General features: G+C 45.4%; 1 protein-coding gene across 7 annotated transcripts in view; it reads left to right on the top strand.

The window, feature by feature from the left end:
- ZNF217 (zinc finger protein 217) overlaps positions 1-14,396 on the top strand; it is a 37,896-nt gene extending 23,500 nt beyond the window's left edge. For 6 of the 7 annotated variants that reach the window (XM_081832565.1, XM_081832566.1, XM_081832567.1 and 3 more), the window contains 5 exons: positions 992-2,759; positions 6,181-6,297; positions 7,059-8,495; positions 9,981-10,112; positions 12,204-14,396. In XM_081832565.1, the coding sequence (XP_081688691.1) occupies positions 1,367-2,759; positions 6,181-6,297; positions 7,059-8,495; positions 9,981-10,090 (3,057 nt within the window). In that variant the 5' untranslated portion in view covers positions 992-1,366 and the 3' untranslated portion in view covers positions 10,091-10,112; positions 12,204-14,396. The remainder of the gene's footprint in view (positions 1-991; positions 2,760-6,180; positions 6,298-7,058; positions 8,496-9,980; positions 10,113-12,203) is intronic. The other variant, XM_081832570.1, reaches the window with a different exon arrangement.
- Positions 14,397-22,788: the final 8,392 nt, after the last annotated feature.

The following is a 22,788-nucleotide window of genomic DNA, read 5'->3' on the forward strand; positions in this document are numbered from 1 at the left end:
TGCCAGAAAGGTGGGGGCTATTGGGTTTTTGGAGCTTAATTCCCCTTCAAGAGTGAAAATTAGCTTCCAAATCTGAGCCTGCAGAGCTAAATAAAGTAATAGTCCATTTTTCACCTGGCCAATGCATAATGTGAAAGGTGGGTTAAAAAAGTGGGAGGACCCATTTTCTGATTGAAGACTGAGCCATGTTGAACTGGTTGTGTGGAGGATTTTAAAGTGTATATTCACAAAGTAGCTTTGTATATATGTATTTCCTTGTTTATTGTGTGGACAAGGAAGCCCAACCCTGAGGCTTGTTGAAGCAGAAAGTTGTTACAAGCAAACTGGGATTTGGGCAGTGGGTTGAGGGTTAGAATATCCTGTGAGCCAAAATGATGAAGGTTTCTCTTGGCCAAGATATGAGCATCATTCTGAAGTGTTCTGTAGTTTTTGAATGTGGATTTTATGAAAGGTTCCTGTTTTTTGTGTGTGTAGGTTGTTGGCCAATGCGTGTGTAAAGCTTCAAGGGTGCATTTAGGCATTTGTGTTTCTCAACTGTATATAAGACAGTTTGAAGTTCTGGCTTTTAAATTTTTACTTAAAGTGCTGTAATTGTCATTTTTCACAGTTGGTATAGTCTCTAGATTTGTAGAGGCTGTTGATAAGGATACACATGTGCATTGTAGTGTTGGCGTTTAAAATGCATTCCGCTGAATTGAACAGTTTCTGCCCTGAATCTTTACATTTTAGATTTAAATCATTAAAGGACCACGTGTTACGTTTCTTAACTGGATGAAAATCTAGCGATTTGATAAGTGTACTGATTGTATAAAATGCTAATGATTTAATTAACGAGCATGTTGAACAGGATGCCCTGTGTTAGTTAAGGGAGGAGCAGATGACCTAGGCTACGGGCAGACCAGCTGTGAGTCGTCCACACCAGGCTTCTTTTTTCCCTGGCTGCAGCTAACCATTTCTATGTTTTGTTTTGTTTTTTTTCCCCCCCCTCTAGGTTTTGGAAATCCCTTGTCTCCAGGTTGCTGGGATTGACTTCTTGCTCAATTGAATCACTCACTCAATGGAGACAAAGAGAATTAATGCTTTGTGCTGACTCATATTTGAATCAAAGCGTTGGGGAGTCTGTCTGCCTTGTTTGTGGAAAGAACCAGTGAGAAGCTCTGTCACCGAGCTTCCTACAACTTCGGAAGATAAGAAGCTCCAGGAATATATACTTTCTTTTGAACTTTTATAACAAATATTTGTTCTAGTTTTAAGTGCAGGGCTCCTGGGGGTGTGAGTGACAAGTCTTACAAGTGGCCTTATCCCAATTCCAGAAATTCCTCCACCGGATTCTTATTTTATATACAATCCTAAAGTGCCAGGAAACATGCCAACTCAATCCCTGTTGGTGTATATGGATGGACCAGAAGTTATTGGCAATCCCCTTGGCACCCAGATGGAGCTAGATGATGCCATGTCAATAAAAGGGACCACCGCTGTTCCTTTCAGAGCAACGCAAGAGAAAAACATCATCCAAATAGAAGGATATATGCCCTTGGACTGCATGTTTTGCAATCAGACCTTCACACATTCAGAAGACCTTAATAAACATGTCCTAATGCAACATCGGCCTATCCTCTGTGAGCCAGCAGTTTTGCGCGTTGAAGCGGAGTATCTTAGTCCTCTTGATAAAAGTCAAGTGAGAACAGAGCCTCCAAAGGACAAGAATTGCAAGGAAAATGAAGAATTTAGCTGTGAAGTATGTGGGCAGACATTCAGAGTGGCTTTCGACGTCGAGATCCACATGAAGAAACATAAGGACTCTTTCACCTATGGGTGTAACGTGTGCGGAAGAAGATTCAAGGAGCCCTGGTTTCTTAAAAATCACATGCGGACGCACACTGGCAAATCCGGGGCCAAGAGCAAACTGCAGCAAGGCTCGGAGAGCCCGGCAACAATCAACGAGGTGGTACAGGAGCACGCAGCTGAGAGCATCTCCTCTCCTTACAAAATCTGCATGGTTTGTGGCTTCCTCTTTCCTAATAAGGAAAGTCTCATCGATCACAGGAAGATGCACACCAAAGAATCTGCTTCCGGCTCCAGTAGTACACAAACAGACTCTCAGCAGGGGGGGATGCCATCTCCGGGGGAAGAGTTCCTGCAGTTTTTAAACTTGAGACCCACCTCTCACCCCGAAACCGGCAAGAAGCCCACAAAATGGATACCTCAGCTCGATCCATTCACCACCTACCAGGCTTGGCAGTTGGCTACCAAAGGAAAAGTCGCCGTGTGCCGAGAAGTGAAGGAACAGCCGGGCCAAGAAGGAAGTACCGACAATGATGATTCGTGTTCAGAAAAAGAGGAGCTTGTCGAAATCTGGAACGCGAGTAAGAGCCATTCCGAAGGTTCTGGAAAGTCCAAGACAAGTAAAAGCAGTTGCGCAGGCCTCGCACAAGATAAAGAGAAGCCCAGACCCTCCAGTGGTGAAGTGCCTTCCGTGGAAGCGGACCCAAAGTTGTCCAGCAACAAAGAGAAGCCGACGCATTGCTCGGAATGCGGCAAAGCCTTCCGCACCTACCACCAGCTGGTCCTGCACTCCCGAGTGCACAAGAAGGACCGGAGGGCCGATGCCGAGTCGCCGACCATGTCAGTTGATGGAAGGCAGCCTAGGACGTGTTCTCCAGACCTCACCGCCACCCTGGATGAGAACGGAGCCGTAGATCGCGAAGCTGGTTCTGAAGATGGATCTGAGGACGGACTTGCGGAAGGGCTCCAGCTGGGTAAGCCTCTCCTCCATGGGCGCTGTCCTGCCTCCGTCCCCGTCCCAGAAATGAGGGTTGGAGAGCTGGGGCGGAGGCCAGGCTCTTGGGGTGCCAACCTGTCGTAAGTCACTTCACCTCTCAGGGCCTTGGTTCTGCCCAAGGGCTTCTTCCAGTTCTGAAAATTCTGTTGCTGTATCTTTTGCTCATGGAGGACACACATCATCTTCACTTGCGCATCAGTCTGAGGCGGTGGTTCTGACCTGGGGCGGTTTTGCCCCCCGTGGAATCTGGTAGTGTCTAGAGATATTTTGGGGTGTCACAGCCGTGTTGGTGTGCGGCTGGCACCCAGCGGGGGGAGGCCAGGGATGCTGCTGAACATCCCACTTGCCGTGCGCAGGGCGGCCCCGCAGCCGGTGATTATGTGGCCCAGTGTCAGTGGTGTCAGGGTTGAGAGACACTGGGCTTCGCTTCAGGGCTTCTGGCATACCTGAGCTGCTCTCTAAAAACAGGTTGTCCTTACGTGCAACCGACTTCCCTGTCCTCTGAGACCCAGCTCTCATGCACTTCCTCCAGCTGGTGGTCTAGTCACAAAAGGTACTGGGAATGATTATCGGCCAGAGCAAGGGTATCTTTAGAGAAACTGGTGCTACCTGGTACCCAGTCCTCTATGTCTGGTGGGCTAGTATTCATTAACAGTTAGCTCAGGGACCAAGACCATTTGTGTGTAAAATAAAGGGAATGTGAACACACCAAAGATGATTTAACGGAACCTCAAATGCTCAGATTTTTCTTGAACCTAATGGCTTTTTAGAGGAAACGGGAGTCACCGCTGAAGGTTCAGGGAACCTCTTATTTCTTGAAGCCCAATGGACATTATCCAAGGCAGAGGATCCCACCTGTGGTTCAGGTCTTGCCCATTTATACTTAAACCAGAGCTGCTTCTGTCTGTTTAATGATGTTTTGTTTGAGTAAAGGATTCTGCTGCTTGAAATTCAACAGTTAAAAGAACCTCTTGCATCTTTAACAACTGAATGGTGGGAACATGAATTAGTCTTAGAGGGACGTTATCATTCACAAAAGAAGGTCTGCTACCTTCTTTGACTGTAACTTGATGGTATGTGGCTGGCTTGTGAGAACTCGTGTGTGAGACCAAGATGAATTTGACCGGATGATACACTGGATGCTTCATGCTCCAAACCAGTGTCAGGTTCTTTTTGCCATCACAAGATGGATTGAGAACAGTAGTGTTCATACTGAGGATTTAGGATGTTTTGAGTTTCAGGGGACACAGGAAACCTAGCATCTAGGATACTACAGTCTTCAGAAATCTAGAAAACACCATTATGGTGTCTTCATGACAGAAAAAAAGGCCTTGAACACAGAGACCTGTCTTCACAGTGGTTCCTAGTAGTGTCATTCCTGTTCAGGGGCATGTAGTAATGGGGAGATGGTTGGGTCCCCTTGCTGCCCCCTTGCCATGAAAGAAATGAGATGGCCGGTCGCATTCTGCCAGTAGGTGGTGTGGGCAAAAGAACCTGGTGGAAATCTTGGTCGTCAGGTGGATAGAATGCCTGATGGTAGCTGGGAGCGCCACGACTTGCCTTTAGTCTGGTTCTGCCACTGCATTATTCTGTGGCTGATTATGTGTTGCTTAACCTTTCTTTGCCCTGATTTCTCTGTTTGCAAAATTGGTTCGTCCACCCTTGTCTTCCACCTCCCAAAGATAATTTCAACAGCCTCTTGATAAAAAGTTGGCAGTCCTTTCAGAAACTGTAAAATCAGAGGTGATGCCAAAGGAGCAGGAACCAGGTACATGTGGACATTTCACGTCCTTTGTGTTAAAACAGACCCATTTCATAACTTTTTGGATATGATGCAACATACCATAAATCCTGACACATACTTGGGAGTAGGAAATTGCAGTAAGGTTCAAACTCAGCTCATTGGGTGTGATTGTAAGATAAAGCTGGGCCTTCTGTATTTAGAGAATTGATTTTCCTAAGTTTATATTATTATGTGGTGGTCTAGATTTATCTTCCTGTTATTTACTATCAACCTGGCTTTCTTGAGATTGACTTTTAAGATCAGAAGGCAAAGTAAATATTTTTTGTGTTTGTTCAACTTTATAGTATGTTTAATAGTGGTTTTTCATGTGATTGTGTTTTTAAGTCTTCACGGTCAGTGGTGGTCTCTGCTGTTCTACTGTTGAGAGGTGCTCAGTGGTGCATACCTTTTCCCCAGGGGAATTGAGGGGCCAGGGGATCATGCAGTCCTGTCCTGGTTGTCCTGGAGGCTGCCCACAGTTGGCTCATAAGCTGCTTTTTAAAATCTGTAAACTAGATCTATATAATCTAAAATACAAAATTGGGAAGGAGCAGGGAAAAGAGGCCTTTTTAGTTGGAGTTAACGGTTTTCAAGGCAAAAGAGCCAGTTTAGTTATGCTCAGTTTTAAGAGGTGACCCCACCTCCTTGTCCTCACTGCAGTGCACGGAGTACAGTATTTGGGTAAGAGGAGGTTTATCTAGAAATTTGGCACTCATTTTTATGGGTGTTAAATTTTTTTTTTTTTTTTTTGGCGGGGGGGGTGGGTATCTTAACTGTAGCAGTGTACTTGTCTTTGTGTTTAGGTGTTTAGGTATAATCATCCTTTAATTAGTGGCAGCAGTGGGCCTTTACTATGTTGCAGCCAGATACACTGTCCTGGTCGTTGCAGAGATTGAAGTATATGGCTTAGCCCATTGTCATTTGGGGACAGATTTTGATTGATCTCAGCTATATTTTTGGCCACGTGAGTGCTTGTGAATGATACAGTTTGCTTTCCAGAATGTGCTGAATTTTGACAAACTTTCTTAGGCGTTTGACCCAATGCTGAAACCTTTTATTTTCTTTAAAGATTAAGTTGTGCTTGCTACCCTCTAGTGGTAGCTGGCCCAATCTTAAGATAGACTTCTTTTCCCTGGTGGTTGGGGAAGCTGGCAATTTCTATTGGCTCCGTTTTCTAAATCAGTTATTCTGAAGAAGCTGGTTATTCCAGCCAGTGTCTGTAGGTCCAGCTTCAGTCTGCCAGATCCTGCTTGTTGCAGACATGTTGGGAGAACAGAAAGTTGCCCATGCATGTCAGTATCTTAAATGATCTTTCCTGTGATTGAGGCAAAGGAAGAACTGAATCCAGGACACCAAATTCTGCTGTACTCAGAAAACAAAAACAAAACCAAGAAACAGACACGCATGTTATAAAAAGCTTCCAAAACTTCAGACAGTCTCAAATAGCATTTGGTGTGTTCCTGTCCTTTCTGGTATACCCCAACACTTAATATAAAAATTATTTTATGCTTTCCAAAAAAAAAAAAAAACCGTCTCCATCAAGAATACTTAGCTTGTCTTAACTCGTGTACCTGAGCTGTCTTCTTACAGAAATATTTTTTGTTTCTGCTTTAAGATAAAAATGATGATGGAGGAAAAATAAAGCATCTTACGTCCTCAAGAGAATGTAGTTATTGTGGGAAGTTTTTCCGTTCAAATTATTACCTCAATATTCATCTCAGAACGCATACAGGTAAGGAACTTCCTAGATTTTTAAAATTCTTATTAGCTCAAAGAATTACGATGGAGCTTTGTGTCCTGACTTCTTTTATATTGTTCAAATATTCTGTTAGGCCCTTGCAATAGTTGAAGAGTAAGTGTGTAGTGTGTTGATGGTAGCTGTCATTTTAGGTCTGTTAATGTCCTTGTAACTTGAACTGTTCGTGTTTCGAAGTTTGTTTCTTGTTTAGTTTCTGACTACTGTTTCATCTTACTAAAACCTCTTTAATGTTTTTTCACGCCACAGCTTTTTTTGTATTAACTGTTATGATTTAGAAGGCAACAAGAATATATTTAGTATTTTCTTTAGATTGTAGAAGCAGCTGTGACATAATAATGGTTCAGGAGGCTGGGTGGACTTGAACTGCCTCTCTTCCGCTCACTAGCTGTGCGTGCAGCCTTGGGCAAGTCATTATGCCTTTCTGTGCCCCCGTGTTCCTAGCTGTAAAAGCAGGATAATGATACTCTTCTGTTCCATAGGGCTATTATGAAGGTTAGGTAAGTTTAAAATGTGCTATTTTTTTTTAATTAAAGACATGTATTCACATTTTCAAATAGTATAGTAAGGGTGATAAAGTGAGCAACTTGAGAAAAATCCTGGATATGCAGATTCGTAGAGAGAGAAGGGAAAAGGAAAGACCCTGTATTCTCTCCTGGCAGATAATTTTAGCTTCCAGAGATCTGTTTTGATGTTCTTCATGAACGTGGGTGACACAGTGACATTTCTCGTTTTAGGTGAAAAACCATACAAATGTGAATTCTGCGACTACGCCGCGGCCCAGAAGACATCTCTTCGCTATCATCTGGAGAGGCATCACAAGGACAAGCAGATCGATATTGCCGCCGAAGTCAAGACCGATGGGAAAAACCAGGAGACCGAAGATGCACTACTAGCCGCCGACGGTGCGCAAACCAAAAATCTGAAAAGATGTTTTGATGGTGCCAAAGATGTTAAAGGCAGCCCACCTTCAAAGCCACTTAAGGGGATGGCCTCTACCTTTCAGAATGTACTGGGCAGCACTGTCCAGTCAGCAGTACACAGAGATACTCAGGATTTCAATAAAAATGCAACTGATGCCGGTACTGATAAAATGGGCAAAGCTCCTGCCCCCGCGAGTTTGGACGTGTTCCCGAAGAGAGCGCCAGGTGACCCTCAGCCCCCCGAGCCCGCGCGTAGGCCGGAGGCGGGGGTCCCTGCGCGCGCGGACGGCAGTGCGGCCCACGGTGCTGACGGCGGCCCCAGGGAGGAGCAGGTGGGCCCCGCGGCCGACGGCAAGCACAGGGCCGGCGGGGACTGTCAGGAGAAACCGCTGAACCTGTCCCTCGGGGCGCTTCACGGCTGCCCCGCCATTTCTCTGAGCAAGAGTTTAATCCCAGGGATCACCTGCCCGTTTTGTACCTTCAAGACCTTTTATCCGGAGGTTCTGATGATGCACCAGAGACTGGAGCATAAATACAACCCCGACATCCACAAAAACTGCAGAAGCAAGTCGGTGCTGCGCAGCCGGCGGACCGGCTGCCCGCCCGCGCTGCTGGGGAAGGACGTGCCCCCGCTGGCGCACTTCCCCAAGCCCCGCGCCAGGCCCGCGCCCGCGCCGCCCGCCAAGGCCGCGCCCGCCGACCGCGAGCGCGGGAAGCCGGGCCCCGCCGCGCCCGCCAGGCCCCCGCCGCCCCCGGGGCTCGACCCCAGCACTTTAGCGCCCAGCAACCTGAAGGCGCCGCGGGCGCCGCACCAGCACCAGCAGCCGCCGCCGCAGCTCGGGGGCGCGCAGGGGGCCGCCCGGCCGCCGCCGGCCGAGCCCACCAACCCGGAGCGCGGCCGGAGGCCCGAGGCCAAGCCCCGGCTGCCCGCCGCCGCCGCCGCCCCCCCCGCCCCCGCCCCGCCCGGCGCCGCCAACGGCTGTGCGGAGCGCCCCTGGGCGCCGCGGGGCCGCGACCCCCCGAACGGCCGCCCCGCCGAGCCCGGAGAGCCGCTGCCCAAGCGGCCGCGGCCCGACGCCGAGCCGCCGGCGCCCGCCTTCCGCCGGGCCTTCGAGCTGCCCAAGTACCACGTGGTGCGCGGCCTGCAGTCGCTGCTGCCCGCCGAGTGCGTGTGCCCGCCGCCCGCCGCCCTGCCGCCCAAGCCCCGCGCCGCGCCCGCGCCGCTCTTCGCCTGCGGGCCCGCCGCCGACGGTGAGGCCTGGGGAGGGGTGGACAGAGCCCGGGCCTGGGGGGCGGCGGGCGGCGGGTCCTGCGGGCCGGCTTTCCGGTGGGCCCTGAGCGCCGTGCCTCACTCGCCCCGTGCACGTCCAGCCTGGGGTCGGTGCCGGGGCCGGGTCCCCGCTCCCCACGCTGAAGTCCTTCGGAGCCGGGCCTCGGCTGCCGTCCCGTTGCCATGTACGCGGCTGGCGGTGTCCCCACTAGCAGGTGGCACCTCGCAGTGAACACCCTCCCCACACACGCCCCCCCGAGCACGGGCCCCCCACCCAGCAGGAACAGAACGTGTAAGAACCCCAGTGAACAAGAGTCTTTTGAACAGTTTCGGTGTTAGGCTTCCGGACTCAGGCTGCCCGATTTTTAGCCTTCGTTAAACATTAGGTGCGTTTTAAAAGGGACGCCCTTTCCCCCAAATGGATAAATTGTTAAAGTCGTAGATGTACTTTGGAGTTCTCCCCGTGGAAATGTTTTCAAAACCCTGCTTCCTCCTGGCCGCGTTCCCTTAGAGGTGTGTGGTGCATACCTGTGCATGTAGAGAGGTAGGTCAGAGTGTCCTGGAGACCTGTCCCACTTGGCAAACTTGATTAAACCACTTGCTTTGTCGGATAGAAGTCCTGCTGGTTTGTGCAGGTCCGAAGAAAAATCCATTTGAAACCTCTCAGTTTGTATTAACTTCAAATTAAGGGTTCTGTGTGGTTGACAGTACTCTTACCCAGGATAGCTGGATGCCGTTTGATCTGGTATGGATAGCAAATTAAGAAAACAATTTTTTTTTCACACACTCCAGTGAATTTCATGAAAATTGTGATGAAATATTAATTTTTGCAGACTTTTGATCAAAACTGTCTTATCTTTCTCCCTATAAGCTCTTAAAATGGACAGGAGTCAAAACTTTGCCTTAACTTGAAGAGTCCGGGCTCTGTATTGCAAGCACAATCCTTTTTTATTTTTTTAATTTTTATTTTTTAAAGGTTTTATTTTTAAGTAATCTCTGCACCCAACGTGGTGCTCAGACTCGCAGCCCCGAGATTGAGAGTTGCACACTCCACCAACTGAGCCAGCCAGGCACCCCCCGTAAAATCCTTTTTTTGAATCAGTATTTTTTTCTCCTTCCCCACAGTTTTGGTTTCTGATGCATATAAGTTTAAAATATTTTATGCTACCATTTTTTGGGCTTTTTGTTTTTTTCCTGTGCCTAAACCCTGGATCTTGACTTTTTAGTTCTTACTAAGAGTACTTAGATCTATTTTCGCTTTAATGACTTGAAATTTTGTACTGACAAATATCCTCAGGGCACTTAAAAACGTTTCAGTTATAACTTTGCAACGTGCATGCAGCTGGTGTATTCTGATCCCATTACCAGTCAGGAATGGTGTGAAAATTGACCTCTGACAACCCACATACAGCTTCCCAATTGTTGAACTTAATTCTAAACACCTTTTCACATTTTTTTCCAAACAGGAAAAAGGCCAGTGTCGTACCAACACTTGTCCAGCAGCATGCTACAAAAGAGAAACTATGAGAATTTTATTGGAAATGCACATTATCGACCAAATGACAAAAAAACTTGATTTCCTATTTTGTCTAAGAAAGGTGAGCATATACGATGTATTGATTTTGCTTAATTGAAAATAAACCATCTAACTTATCCTGTAGAATATAAAGTAAAATTACTTTTATTTATTTATTTACAAGATTTATTTATTTTAGAGCACGAGAGCACAGCGGGGCGGGGGGCGGGGTTGCACAGAGGGAGAGGGAGAGAGAATCTCAGCGGAGCCCCGACGCAGGGCTCCATCTCAAGACTCTGAGTTCACAACCTGATCTGAAACCAAGAGTCGGGATGCTTAACGGACTGTACCACTCAGGTGCCCTTAATTTTAAAGTGTTTTAAAACTTTTGAGTTCTCAGGGTCTTTGGATATCAGTGATGATGATAATAGTATAATAGTAATAGCAATTGGAATTTACTAAGCATTTATTTTGTGCTCTGCCTTGAAGTGTTTTATAATCATGACCTCACTTAATCCTTCCCACAGCAGGGGGCATCAGGCCAGGGATTAGCAAACTGCCCTCCACCTGTTCTTGTCTATAAAGTTTTCCTGGCACACAGCCATGTCCATTCCTTTCTGTATTGTTGATGGCTTCTTCTGTGCCACATTAGCAGAGCTGGGTGGTTGTGACAGGGAGTGCAGGGCCTGCAAAGCTGAAAATATTTACACTCTGGCCCTTTATAGAAAATGTTTGCTGACCCCTGGGTTAGGAGGCCCTGGGCGTGCTTTACAGATGAGGGTACCAAGACCTGGAGTGTGTAACTTGCCCAGTGCTTAACTCTGGTTCTGTCCTAGGTCTGCAGGAACCAAAGCCTGTGCCCTCCTCCCCCCAGCCCTCCTGTTTATAAGAGCTTGTTCAAAGCCTCTGTGCATCCTTACCTGGGGAGGGGAGTGGGCCAGGAGCAAGTAGTTGCGTTTGGTCTTGGTGGTTCCCATGGCAGATGTATATAACTGTAGATACCCAGAAACTGCAGTATCATCATAGTTGTGCGCATAGTAATTTAGTTAATTCCAAGTTTGGCCAGAGTTACGTAAGAGTTACTCTAGGCCTCGTTTACCAATACATTGAATGAAAAGATTGGGGCTTGTGGACAGATTTGCGTTCTCTCTCGCAGAAGCCCTTGTCCTGTCACGTGACCGCCATCTAGACTCCCGGTCCAGGGCGGGATTTCTCCCTCCTGTTTTCAGGGGGACACGCGTGGGGCCCATCAGCCTCATGCGGGTCTGCGGGTCTGTGCTCCTCTTTCCCCTCAGATAGTGAAAGTAGAATGAGAGTAAAGTGTTGTTGTCACAGGAATGGGGTTAAGTCCACTCTCCATTAAAACAAAAATGAATAATGTATGGATTACAAGGAACGGATCCTTTGTCACCGATTTCCCGTACTCGATGGCACAGTCCATCAGTGACAGCAAATGCGCACCGTCCCGTTGGCCAGGCCTGGCCTCTCTCTGACCTCTGAGCTTCTCTGCTTGCACTTCCCTCTGCCCGGAACATCCTTCCTGCATCTTCTGTGCCAGATCGCCTCTCCCTGAGACTCCAGGACCAGCTCACACATCAATTCTGTAGAATGTCTGCCGGGAACTGGGGACTTCCCCATTGTGCTCCCTGTGCAGGTGTGATTCATGCCCATCACCCTCCCGCCCCCCTTACCTGTGTGTCCAACTTCACTGTGAGCTGCGCTTGAGAGGAGACTCCTGTGTTCCGTTGCGTAGCCCACTGCTGGGAATATCCCTGATCCGACTTGTTAAATGTTGGCTGAGCAAATAGTGTTAGAAACTTTCAGTTTCTCGTCAGTGACAGTTGCCTTTGGCAGACTCCGTGGAACTGGTAGGAATTCGGAATCTCGGTAAAATCATCTTCACTAAATCACTGTTCAGTGTATAGTGCGGTGTCTCTGAGGTGTTAAGAGTCCAGTGTTTTTTTTAAGTAAAGATTTTATTTTTAAGGAACCTCTACACGTGGGCTCCACCCGCTGAGCCAGCCAGGCGCCCCTTCGTTGCAACATCTGAGCTAAGTGGAACTCATTACAGTTCTAGATCCCCTTAGTTCTGTTGGTTGCACTTTTCTCTTACAGATTTTCTGAGCTGTTTTCAGTTTTATCTTCATGGCTCCTCGAACCTTTGTTTCCGTAGGTCTTGATGGCTGTGTGTACTGTCCGTGAATCGAGTTCGTCCATCCTTTGAGAAAGCAGACGGTGGAAGCCCGTGAAATAATAAGCTGTGACCGTGCCGTGCATGTAACACACCAGGAACACTACGGTTTTGTGACGTTGTTCTGTTAACTTTTGTACCAAATAGCAATAAAAACTATAGTTGCAACAGTTGGGTTGTACACAAATGGAGACTGGAAATCTCTATTTTGTCCCTGAATTATATTTTTTTTAGAATCGACCAAATAAGAAGAGTCTTTTGCCTACTTGAGCGCTGCTGGAAAGAAACCATCTGGGTTGGGGAGGGTGGGGTGGGGAGAAAGTCTATGATGCTTGCACCTCAGGTAACCCTGTACATAATTGTAAGTTCTAAACCTGCTTGTTTGGATACTGTGCGTTACTCTTTTTCTCTAATGTAGCTCATCACTTTGAGCGGTTTCCTGCTATTTGTGCTCTTTCGTTTAAAATGTATGTTTTTTTAAAAAAAAAATTCTCAATGATTTGTATTATGTTAAATCCTCCTCAGTCTATTATCTTAACAAAATTGTTAACGGAAGTATTGACCCTCTATGACTATGTGCTGCATATACTGAGGTCAGCCATTCTGAATTCGGTGCCCTTTTATTGCAAATTTCATTTTGTCAACCGAGGGAGTGTCCAGATCCGTGATCCCTTCCCGGAAACGGTGCTGTGGATTGTGGGGTTTTTAAGTGTGTGTGTTTACAGAAAGCCTGTCCTCTGTGGAGCCAGCCACATGTCCAGTAAACATACCAGATCGTAGGTGCGGTCCCTTGCATTTACTTTCTATCAAATTAATCATTTTTGTTGGAAAATTCACTGAAATTAGTAGGTAAAAAAACAGAAATGCTAAATTATACATGTGAATGACACATATTGGAAGGAATTTTAAAAAGGACATGAACGTTTTTGGGTAAATTTTAGGTTTGTATCTGGAAGTCTTTTGGTGTGCCTGGCATTTGGGTTAATTGTGGACATACTCCGAGTTAATTATAGACACATTGATTCTGAATAAGGAACTGCAGGCTGAGCCTTCTGGTTATGGGGAAGATGGGATCTTTTCTCGACCTCTGTTGTCTTCCCATTTTTGGTGGTTTTGAGCAGCAACGTTTTTCTCCGTGCATATGCAGGTTGGGTTTTAAAGAGAGGATCGCCACCAGCTGGCTTACTAGGTGTTTTAAACTTTGGTTCCCTTGATACGCTCTCCGTGGCCGAGTTTCTTCAGCAGTACATTGGTTTAGCAACCACAAAATATTTTATTAAGAAAACTGTTTCAAAAATAAATTTGCACTGTTAAGTTGTCCTGCCCTGCTCTTCTGCGTTAGAGCGGGAGTAAAGTCCTAAAAGAATCCTGATTTTTTGTTTTGTTTTCATTATGCAACATGAAACGTACTTGACAGAAGTCTTAACTCCCGTGTTAAAGGGAGAGCTGATTAGAGATCCGTCTGCTGGTATTGCAATGAAGTGCTTTGTATCAGGAAAGTGTACACTATTGACCTTGTTTCCTGTTCACAAGCTGAGCCATATGTACATAATCTAGATTTTTTGTTTTCATAGTTTTGCACTTTTATAGCCTATTTTTGAAGATTAACACATTTTTGCAAGATGATTGACTTGATCTTTGCCTAATCCAATGAGTGTTGCAGAAAAGCTTGCTGTGACTATAAATGTAAATCTTAAAAGGGGATACAAGATAATAGAGGGCTGAAATTTAAACCTGTATTTAAAAAAAAAAAATCACCAAATCTATTTGAAAACAAGTCAATTCATGTCATGCTGAAATTTTGGGGGCTTTCAGATTTCTCCTTTCTTCACCACATTTCTGAATTTCTGAATGCATAAAAATGTCCTTTTTTTTCACAGCCCTTGTACTCCAAAAATTTTGTTTGTTTGTTTTTGTTTTTGGTCCATCAGTATTAACTATTGGGATACTACTGGTTTTGTATGTTTTTTTTTTTTTTTCCTTTGAGACAACAGTACATATAATAGAGGTACAATCCGTTGGATTTTTGTTTATGTATTTATTTCATTCCAGTTTGATTTATTTTAATTGTTGATACTTGTCAAACAGTAGACATTACTTGTTTTATTTATGATATATTTCAGCTTAAAGTTATGTTATTATATGTGGATGTAAATATAGATTTGGTGTTTTGCAGTCTTGCGTTTTGGTCTTTATTGTGTCCCTGGTTTCTATTTTGTTTTATTTAACTTTTTATAAGTACAATTTTAAGCCTACAGGGTAGAAGAGAGGTCAGTTGTTCTGAATCCTCGATGCTCGCCCGCAGTATTTTGCCCCTCCTCCCTCTTCTCCCCTGAGTACTTTAAAGCAAATCTCAGATGTGTAAGGGCTTTCATGATTACGTGGAGCTAAATGGACAGTGATTCCTCATAACCAGCCTCCATGACCACATTGCCTTGTCTTTTTAAAAGTGGCTTCTCATAGTTGGTAAGTTGTGACCAGGGCCCAAACAAGATTCACTTCATTGGTTTAGAAGATTGTTTTTTTTTTTTGTTCTTTGTTTTTTAAGATTTATTTACTTTTAGAGAGAGAGAGAGAGCGGTGGGGGCAGGGGCAGAGGGAGAGAATTTTAAGCAGACTCCACACTAAGTGGGGAGCCTCACGTGGGGCTCAATCCCACGACCCTGATATCAGGACCTGAGCTGAAACCAAAAGTCAGACACTTATGGACTGGGCCACCCAGGCACCCCTAGAAGATCATTTTTTTAAGTCGATTTTAATCTACGTCCCTCTCCATACACACATTTTATTTATTGAAGAGGCTGGGAAATTGGTCCTGTAGAAGTTTGCACATTCTTTGGGTTTATTGCACATTTGAGGTTTCATCTCACCCGTTTTCTCCGGTCTCTCTATGTCCTATGAACGGGTGAAGTTTTAAAGTAGATTTGAGCTCAGTTTTGGGGAGGAGGGGTCTCTGTGCTCCCAACTGCATCATCTCTGGACACCTACAATACTTGGTTTTCCAACCTGTACTCAAGTTGGATCAGTGGGTTCAGATGTCAGACTGTCCAGCTGTAATAAAGTTCTCTGTCAGCCTCTCTCCTTTGGGTTTTAGCGGCCATTGATGAGCATTAAGAATATTGCAAAAGGTGATTTAAAGTTCTGTCATTTCCTCTGCATTTAATATTGGGCAGAAGACCTCACTGGTGATTATTTGATTGCACTGAATACAGCTTGAACAAGAAAGGATAGATAAAACTTGATTCTCCCCCTTGATTACCCAGCTTTGAGAATAAAGTCTGGTGCCCAGTATCCTGTCTGGTCCTAGACATGGCTGGTGAATACACTTGAGAGTTTTTTGTTGGGAACTCTATACATTTGATGAGTTTTAAGCAATTGCAGGCATCATTTTGATGCTTAGAGTCTCCTGTCTTTGGCCAATGGGCTCCTTCAAGTTGGCTCAGTGTGTTTTGGGCAACAGTCTGAAGGCTTCTTATCTTTTTGCCTAAGATGTTCTGAACTCATCCATTTCCTGACCAAGACCTGGAGAGTTAACTTCTCCGAGGATCCTGGGTTCCTTTTACGGGAAATGGTAATTACAAGTGGTAACTTGGGGATAAGGATGCTCATCACTCCTGGTTTGCTTCAACCCCCGGGGCTTCTTAACCTAGAGAACAAGGATATACTTTTTTTAAGAAAAAAAAAAATACCTCAGGAGCACCTGGGTGGCTCAGTCGTTGGGCGTCTGCCTTCGGCTCAGGTCATGATCCCAGGGTCCTGGGATCGAGCCCCGCATCGGGCTCCCTGCTCCGCTGGAAGCCTGCTTCTCCCTCTCCCACTCCCCCTGCTTGTGTTCCCTCTCTCGCTGTCAAATAAATAAAATCTTTAAAAAAAAAAAAAAGTCAATGAATTATATATATATATTTTTTTAACTCGAACGTGGGGCTCAAACTCAACACCGAGATCAAGAGTCACATACTCTACTGACTGAGCCAGCCAGGCACCCCTGTATTGCTGTTTCTAACTCAAATTTAAAATAAGGTTTTTATTTCTTTGATTTTATATTTGATTCTCTGAAAACTTGGGTTCCTGCTATCAACATAACTTGCTTTATCCTACTGCAGGTAGCAATTAAGTCATGATGCCAATATTACCAACATTCTAAGTGGAGATTTCAGATTTTTTAATAGTTCCTCTTGTTTATAACTGGTTTTCAACTTGTCCTGGACTAGCAAAATCATCATCATTGGGAAATTGCTAGAAATGCAAACCATCAGGTTCACCTTAAAGCTGCTGAATCAGAAACTTTGGGAGTGGGGCGGGGGGGTGGGTATCTAGAAGTCTCTACTGGAGACGCTCTACCGAGTAAATTCCACTCAAGGAAAACAGCATGGGTTAGGGAGCCTGAAATTCCTTGTTTGTACATTTGAGTTTGTAAAAAGTTGTATCAAAGAAGAAAAAAAAATGACTTTTTTTTTTTTTATTGCCCTTTACCCTTACTCACCCAGTGAGATTTCATCATCACTTTTGCACACACATCAAACGCCTGAATTTCCATGGCTGCTGTAGACGGTAACCCTCAGAATCGCATTGCCAAGCCCCGACCGCCTTCCCCCCCCTCCCGATTCTGGCCGTTGGGTCTGGAGGAGGGCTGAGACCCGGTGTGCCTAACAGGCACCCCACGAAATTCTTCGTTACTCCAGAGTGAGAAATTACCTTGAACTTCCCTAGATTTTTGATTTGGAATTCTAAGTGACCTATAAAATAGCTTCAAATTGGCAACTGTAATCTCATTACAATGATAATGAAAATGTTCTTGAATTAAGTGCCTGACATGCATCCTCTTGGTTTGTCAACGGACTGTGCCACCCTCATCCCCTCCGGGGAATTTTCCTTTTAACCCCCCAGCAGCCCCGGGTAGGGATTTTAGGAACTGATGGATCCTTGACAAGTCAGGGCCCTAGGGTTCAGAGCTCGGTGGGCGTTTGTCCCACGTCAGGACTGCCCCCAGCCCTGCCCTGGAGCCCGGCTGTGTTGCAGGCCACCAAAACCTGTGCATAGAATAAAACCCCAAATCCTTGCCGTGGCTTGCTTGCAAGGCCTGATCCCTGGCCTCGTGGATCCTTGTTGCCTCATTTTTTGTGCCAGCCACAGAGGCCTTGGTTTTCCTTCTAGAAACTTCTGGGCACCTTTTTCTGCAGTGGTACTCTTGCTGTTTCAAGGCCTGGTTACACTTTTTTTTAAGATTTTATTGATTTATTTGACAGAGACACAGCGAGAGAGGGAACACAAGCAGTGGGAGTAGGAGAGGGAGAAGCAGGCTTCCCACGGAGCAGGGAGCCCTATGCCGGTCTCGATCCCAGGACTCCGGGATCATGACCTGAGCCGAAGGCAGACGCTTAACGACTGAGCCACCCAGGCGCCCCATGGCCTGATTACACTCTTATCCCAGGTAGTCTGTCCCCCGCCCTGACTTCACCTAAATGCTCTTACGTCACCTGCCCTGAAGCCTTTCCAGCCTCCCCACATCTGTATCTGGTATTATTTTTCCTCATAAAACTCAGTACCACCTGCCATTATGGTGTGTACTTGCTTGCTGGTCTTGCCCACTTGAAGGTGGGCTCCCCGGGGGAAGAAGTTTATTTTATCAATGTTTCCCGTGGGCATAGCCCAGAGTTTGGCTCTCCTTCAATATCTGTTGGTAGGATGGATGGACGGATGGATGGATGAATATACATGATTTATTCCAGCCCAGCAATTCTTTAATGACAGAGAGATGGTCTCCTAGAATTATCTCAATAACCTCCTACCTATGAGATTATCTACTGAGTCACACTGCACGTAAACGTTTCCATCAACTCGTGGCAATAAACTAATACTCAACTCTCGTTAGTTTATTATCCCTTATATATCCTTATACCAAGTGAAAGGAGTTTCACAGGCTGCTGCATGGGTGGGCAGGTATTTCAGAAGAATAAAAGGTAATGAGGATCGGGCGCCTGGGTGGCTCAGTTGGTTAAGTGACTGCCTTCGGCTCGGGTCATGATCCTGGAGTCCCGGGATCGAGTCCCGCATCGGGCTGCCTGCTTGGCGGGGAGTCTGCTTCTCCCTCTGACCCTCCCCCTTCTCATGCTCTATCTCATTCTCTCTCTCAAATAAATAAATAAAATCTTAAAAAAAAAAAAAGGGTAATGAGGATCAAGAGAGTTTTGGTCTGGAGTCTTTGAATGGTTTTCTGGGTGTGTGTGGGTAGAGTGGTGAGGATGGGCAGAGTAGATAATCGGATTATAGGAGATTGGAAGCCTGGAGACAAGTGTTATTCACATTTGAGACGTTTACACGCTGACAGGTCACCTACATAGAGAAAAACTGCCCGTGGTCCACACCAACACAAGCACCATTCATCAGAGGAAAGGTTAACATGATGTGGTCGTTCTTAAAACTTTTGGCTTCAGAATCGTTTTACACTCTTAGAAACTATTCGGGGTCCTCAAAAGTTTTTGCTTCTGTGGCTCATGCTTATTGATAATTACCATAGTAGAGTTTAAAGCAATGAAAACACTTAATAATTCAAGAGGAAAAATAATAAACCCGTGACATGTTAATATGAAAAACATATTTTTTTCATCGTAAATAACAAAATTCCCAAAGTGAAAGAAATTTTATGAGAAGACGGGCAATGTTTCACCTTTTTGTAACTGTCTTTAGTGTCTTATTTCATGAAAGAGAGTGGGACGGTCATCTCTGCCGTTCGTTCGGTCTTGTGTGACATTACACATCGTATGGCCTGTGGAAAGCAGGTAACTTCATAGTATATTAGGTCTTTTTGACCCTGTGGACCCCCTGAGGGGGCTTGGGACCTCAGAGGTCCCTGGACTGTTCTGTTAGAGCTTCTGGTACAGTGCAGTGATCGAGGGCTTTACACGGGACAGAGACGGTGCTCTAGGACCTCTATTTTCCTCCATTAAAAACCCAAATTTTGCACAAAAGGACGGATAGTATATGATTCCATCTATGTGAGGTTCCCAGAAGAGCCCAATCCACAGAGACGGAAAGCAGAATGGCTGTTGCCTGGGGTGAGGGGCGGGGCAGGGGAGGAGGCGGAGGGTTTCATGGGGACAGAATTTCAGTTTGGGAAGATAAAAAGTTATGGAGGTGGATGGTGGTGATGGCTGAATAACAGTGTGACGGTACTTAACGCCACTGAATTGTACACTTAAAAATGGTTAAAATGGCAAATTTTACGTTAAGCATATTTTACCACAATACAAAAAAATCTTAATTTTAAAATTATAAGCATAATACGTTCTTATAAAAAAGCAAGCCTCAGGTAAATCTATAGTAAAGAAAGTGACGCTCCCTTCTCTAAAGAGGAACACCTTTAATAATTCAGAATCTATGTCTTCTGATTTTTCTCTATGCCCATGCTGTCACTTATTATGGTTACCAGATATGGGATTATTCTATAGCCTTTTTGAAAATTGCTCCTCCGCTCCTCCCTCGATTTAACATATAAGTATGGAGCATGTACTATGTGCCCGAGGCAGCGCTAAGAGATTTTACGCGCATTATCTAAGGTGGCGATTTATCCTCCCCATTTGACAGATAAGGAAACTGAGGCCCAACCAAGTTAAGTTGCCCATGGCTGATAAAGAGGTTGAGCTATGTCTGTGCTTTTCACATGTAGATAAGCAGCTGGCTAGTTCATACATGAGTTTTATAAAAGGGGGATAATTCTGTGACTAGATGAAGTAGTAACTTGGATTTGATTATATTTGGAACCAAACTGGTCTCCAATTAGGGTGAAGGTGGTGAGCACAATATCCTTCTGCCACATTGCATGTGAGAAGTGCATCCTTAAAGAGAGTCAACAATGGAACACTTTGATTCAAGGCTATTTTTCCCATAGAACTAACTGAGGGAGGGACCCCAGACATTTTATTTCACACGTGAACGTGTTCAATAAACTGCACCACCAGGTGGCGCTGTGGTAAACAAACTTCATTTACTTGGTCCCACCGGCTTTGACGAATTTCAACTATTTGGGACAATTTTTTCAAAGACAGAGTGTTTGTGTTATTTTAAATCCTGCAGGGAAAAAAAAAAGGAAAAACAAAACAAACAAAAAAAGAAAATAAATCCTGCAGGAAATATGAGACCCTATTAACGTGGTTTTATTGAAATATCTAAAATTTTTATGGTTCAACATTCCATGAGCTAGCCTTTATGTTCATTACTCAGTTTAGTCCTTGCACTTAGTGATTGTAACACTGAAGCAAAACACTCTTATTTGGGTATTCATTTCCAGGAATGCTCAAAACTCAGTTTAATTTTTTTTTTTTTTTTAGAAAGAAACTCTGGTTTTCACTGTCTTCTCCACTGTGTCCTCAGATGCTGGCTTCTCAGGGAAAGCCTGGGCAGGACGGAGGTGTCTCTGGCTTCTGCCTTGCAGGGAGGATATAAGGCAGGTAGGTACAGGTTCAAATCAATTATCCCGACAAGGGGTGAAGTCCTAAAAGAGAAGGAAATCTAGTCCTGGGGAGAGGTAGGGCAGCTTGAGCCTGTGATCTTCCTGTCTCTTCCTCTTTCTCTACTGCTCCCTCTCCTTCCCTACCCATCTCCCCACTTCTTGTCTCTCTGCCCCCCATTCTAAGGTGACACCACCAAGCACTTCCGGAAGTGGATCAGGCTTCGTAGGGCTCAGGGACCTCAGGAAAACTAAGGTGGAAAAATGCTCAAACTCGCCAGTCACCCCCAAAGGGAAAGTAAAGCCACAGATCACAGTGATAACAAGACTTCTTGAATTTCCGTTCAGATACAAGTTCAATACAACAAATATCCCCTCGGCTGTGCCTCGTGATGTAAATAATTCTGATTTCAGATTTTTTAAAGTACAGAGATGATGGTATTGCATGCATCAAATACCGATGATTTGATATTTCAAAGTAGCGCAAGTGCAAATGCCTACCAAGAATAGAGTGCATGAGTAAATCGTGGTGTATTCTTTTTTTTTAATTTTTAAAAAAAAAATTTTTTTTTTTTAAAGATTTTATTTATTTATCTGAGAGAGAGAATGGGAGACAGAGAGCATGAGAGGGGGAGGATCAGAGGGAGAAGCAGACTCCCTGCTGAGCAGGGAGCCCGATGCGGGACTCGATCCCGGGACTCCAGGATCATGACCTGAGCCGAAGGCAGTTGCTTAACCAACTGAGCCACCCAGGCGCCCAATCGTGGTGTATTCTTACAGTCGAATACTATACAGTAGTGAAAACAAATGATCTACGATGTCACAGAGTACCATGGATAAACCTCACAAACTTAATTCTGAGCGAAAGATACCAGGCACAAGAGAGAATATTCTGTACGATTCCACTTATGTAAAGGACAAAAACCAGCAAAACTAACCTGTGTTGTTAGAAGTCAGGATGGTGGGTGGTGTGGTGCTGGTGGGGGGACAGCAAACAGGTACACAGGGGCTTCCGGGATGCTGCAAATACTTCTTTTCTTCATTTGTGTGCTGGTTTATTTTGTGAAAATTCATTGAGGTCTATATGTGTGACTTGGGCACCTTTAGGTGTATGTTATAGTTCAATTAAAAAAATGAAAAAATAGCACAGTAAAGCATTTGGGAATGCCAGCATATAAAAACCAGGACAATATGAAGGCTTCGACTCACAAGGTACCTTTTATGGCGAGCACCATCTAACGTCATTCTCCAAACAAGCAAGCTGAGGCTCGGACAGTTAGGCACTGGGCCACTGGACACAGGTAGGATTGAGCAGGGCAGGGATTCAGACCCAGATGTGGCTGCCTGCAGATCCTTAGGTGCATCCAGGGTAGCCCACACCTCCTCCAGGTTGTATGATGATTGCTACACTGTTAGACATCGAGATAGCCATTTGGGAAGCTGGCCATAGGCTGACTCTCTGGTGCAGGACTGTGAGGTCCATGAGGGCAGGTCAGGCTCCTTCATGCACTCATCATTTATTTATTGAGGGCCTATCATCTGAAAAGACAAAACTCCTTGGCCTCATGGAGTATTAAATAAGCATATTATATGTCAGAGCTTATAAGAACTAGTAGAAAATTAACTGGTAAGGAGGGGTCAGGACTTGGATTGGGGGTGGGGGTGCAACTTAAAAAAAGTCCTCACCCAGGAGATGAGATTTGGACAAAGACTTGAAGGACAAGAGAGTGAGAGCCATGTGGTGATTTGGAGAGAAACATTGTAGGCAAAGGAGACAGCGTGTGCAAAGGCCCTGTATTACTCAAGGACACTGAGAAGGTGCAGGTGGCTGGCTGGCCTGGTGGCTGAGGACAGGAAAGGGGGTGGGGTCTTGTTGGCCTGTTGGAAGGATTTTGGTTCTTGCTCTGAGCATGATGGGAGCCACTCCATGGGAGTGGGTTTGAGCAGAGGATTAACGTGATTGGGCTTAGTCACGGCTGTATCCCCAGCAACTAGCCCAGTGTCTGACCATGATGGGACATGGTGATTAAATCACTGATGTTATCTCCAAATGGGGTTGAACATTCATGCAGCAGAGACACTTGACAAGCTGCTCAACATACCACATTGAACTTGATTTCC

The sequence above is a fragment of the Leptonychotes weddellii genome, chromosome 10, assembly GCF_054177405.1.
Source record: "Leptonychotes weddellii isolate Sample4059 chromosome 10, ASM5417740v2, whole genome shotgun sequence".
Classification (NCBI taxonomy): domain Eukaryota; kingdom Metazoa; phylum Chordata; class Mammalia; order Carnivora; family Phocidae; genus Leptonychotes; species Leptonychotes weddellii.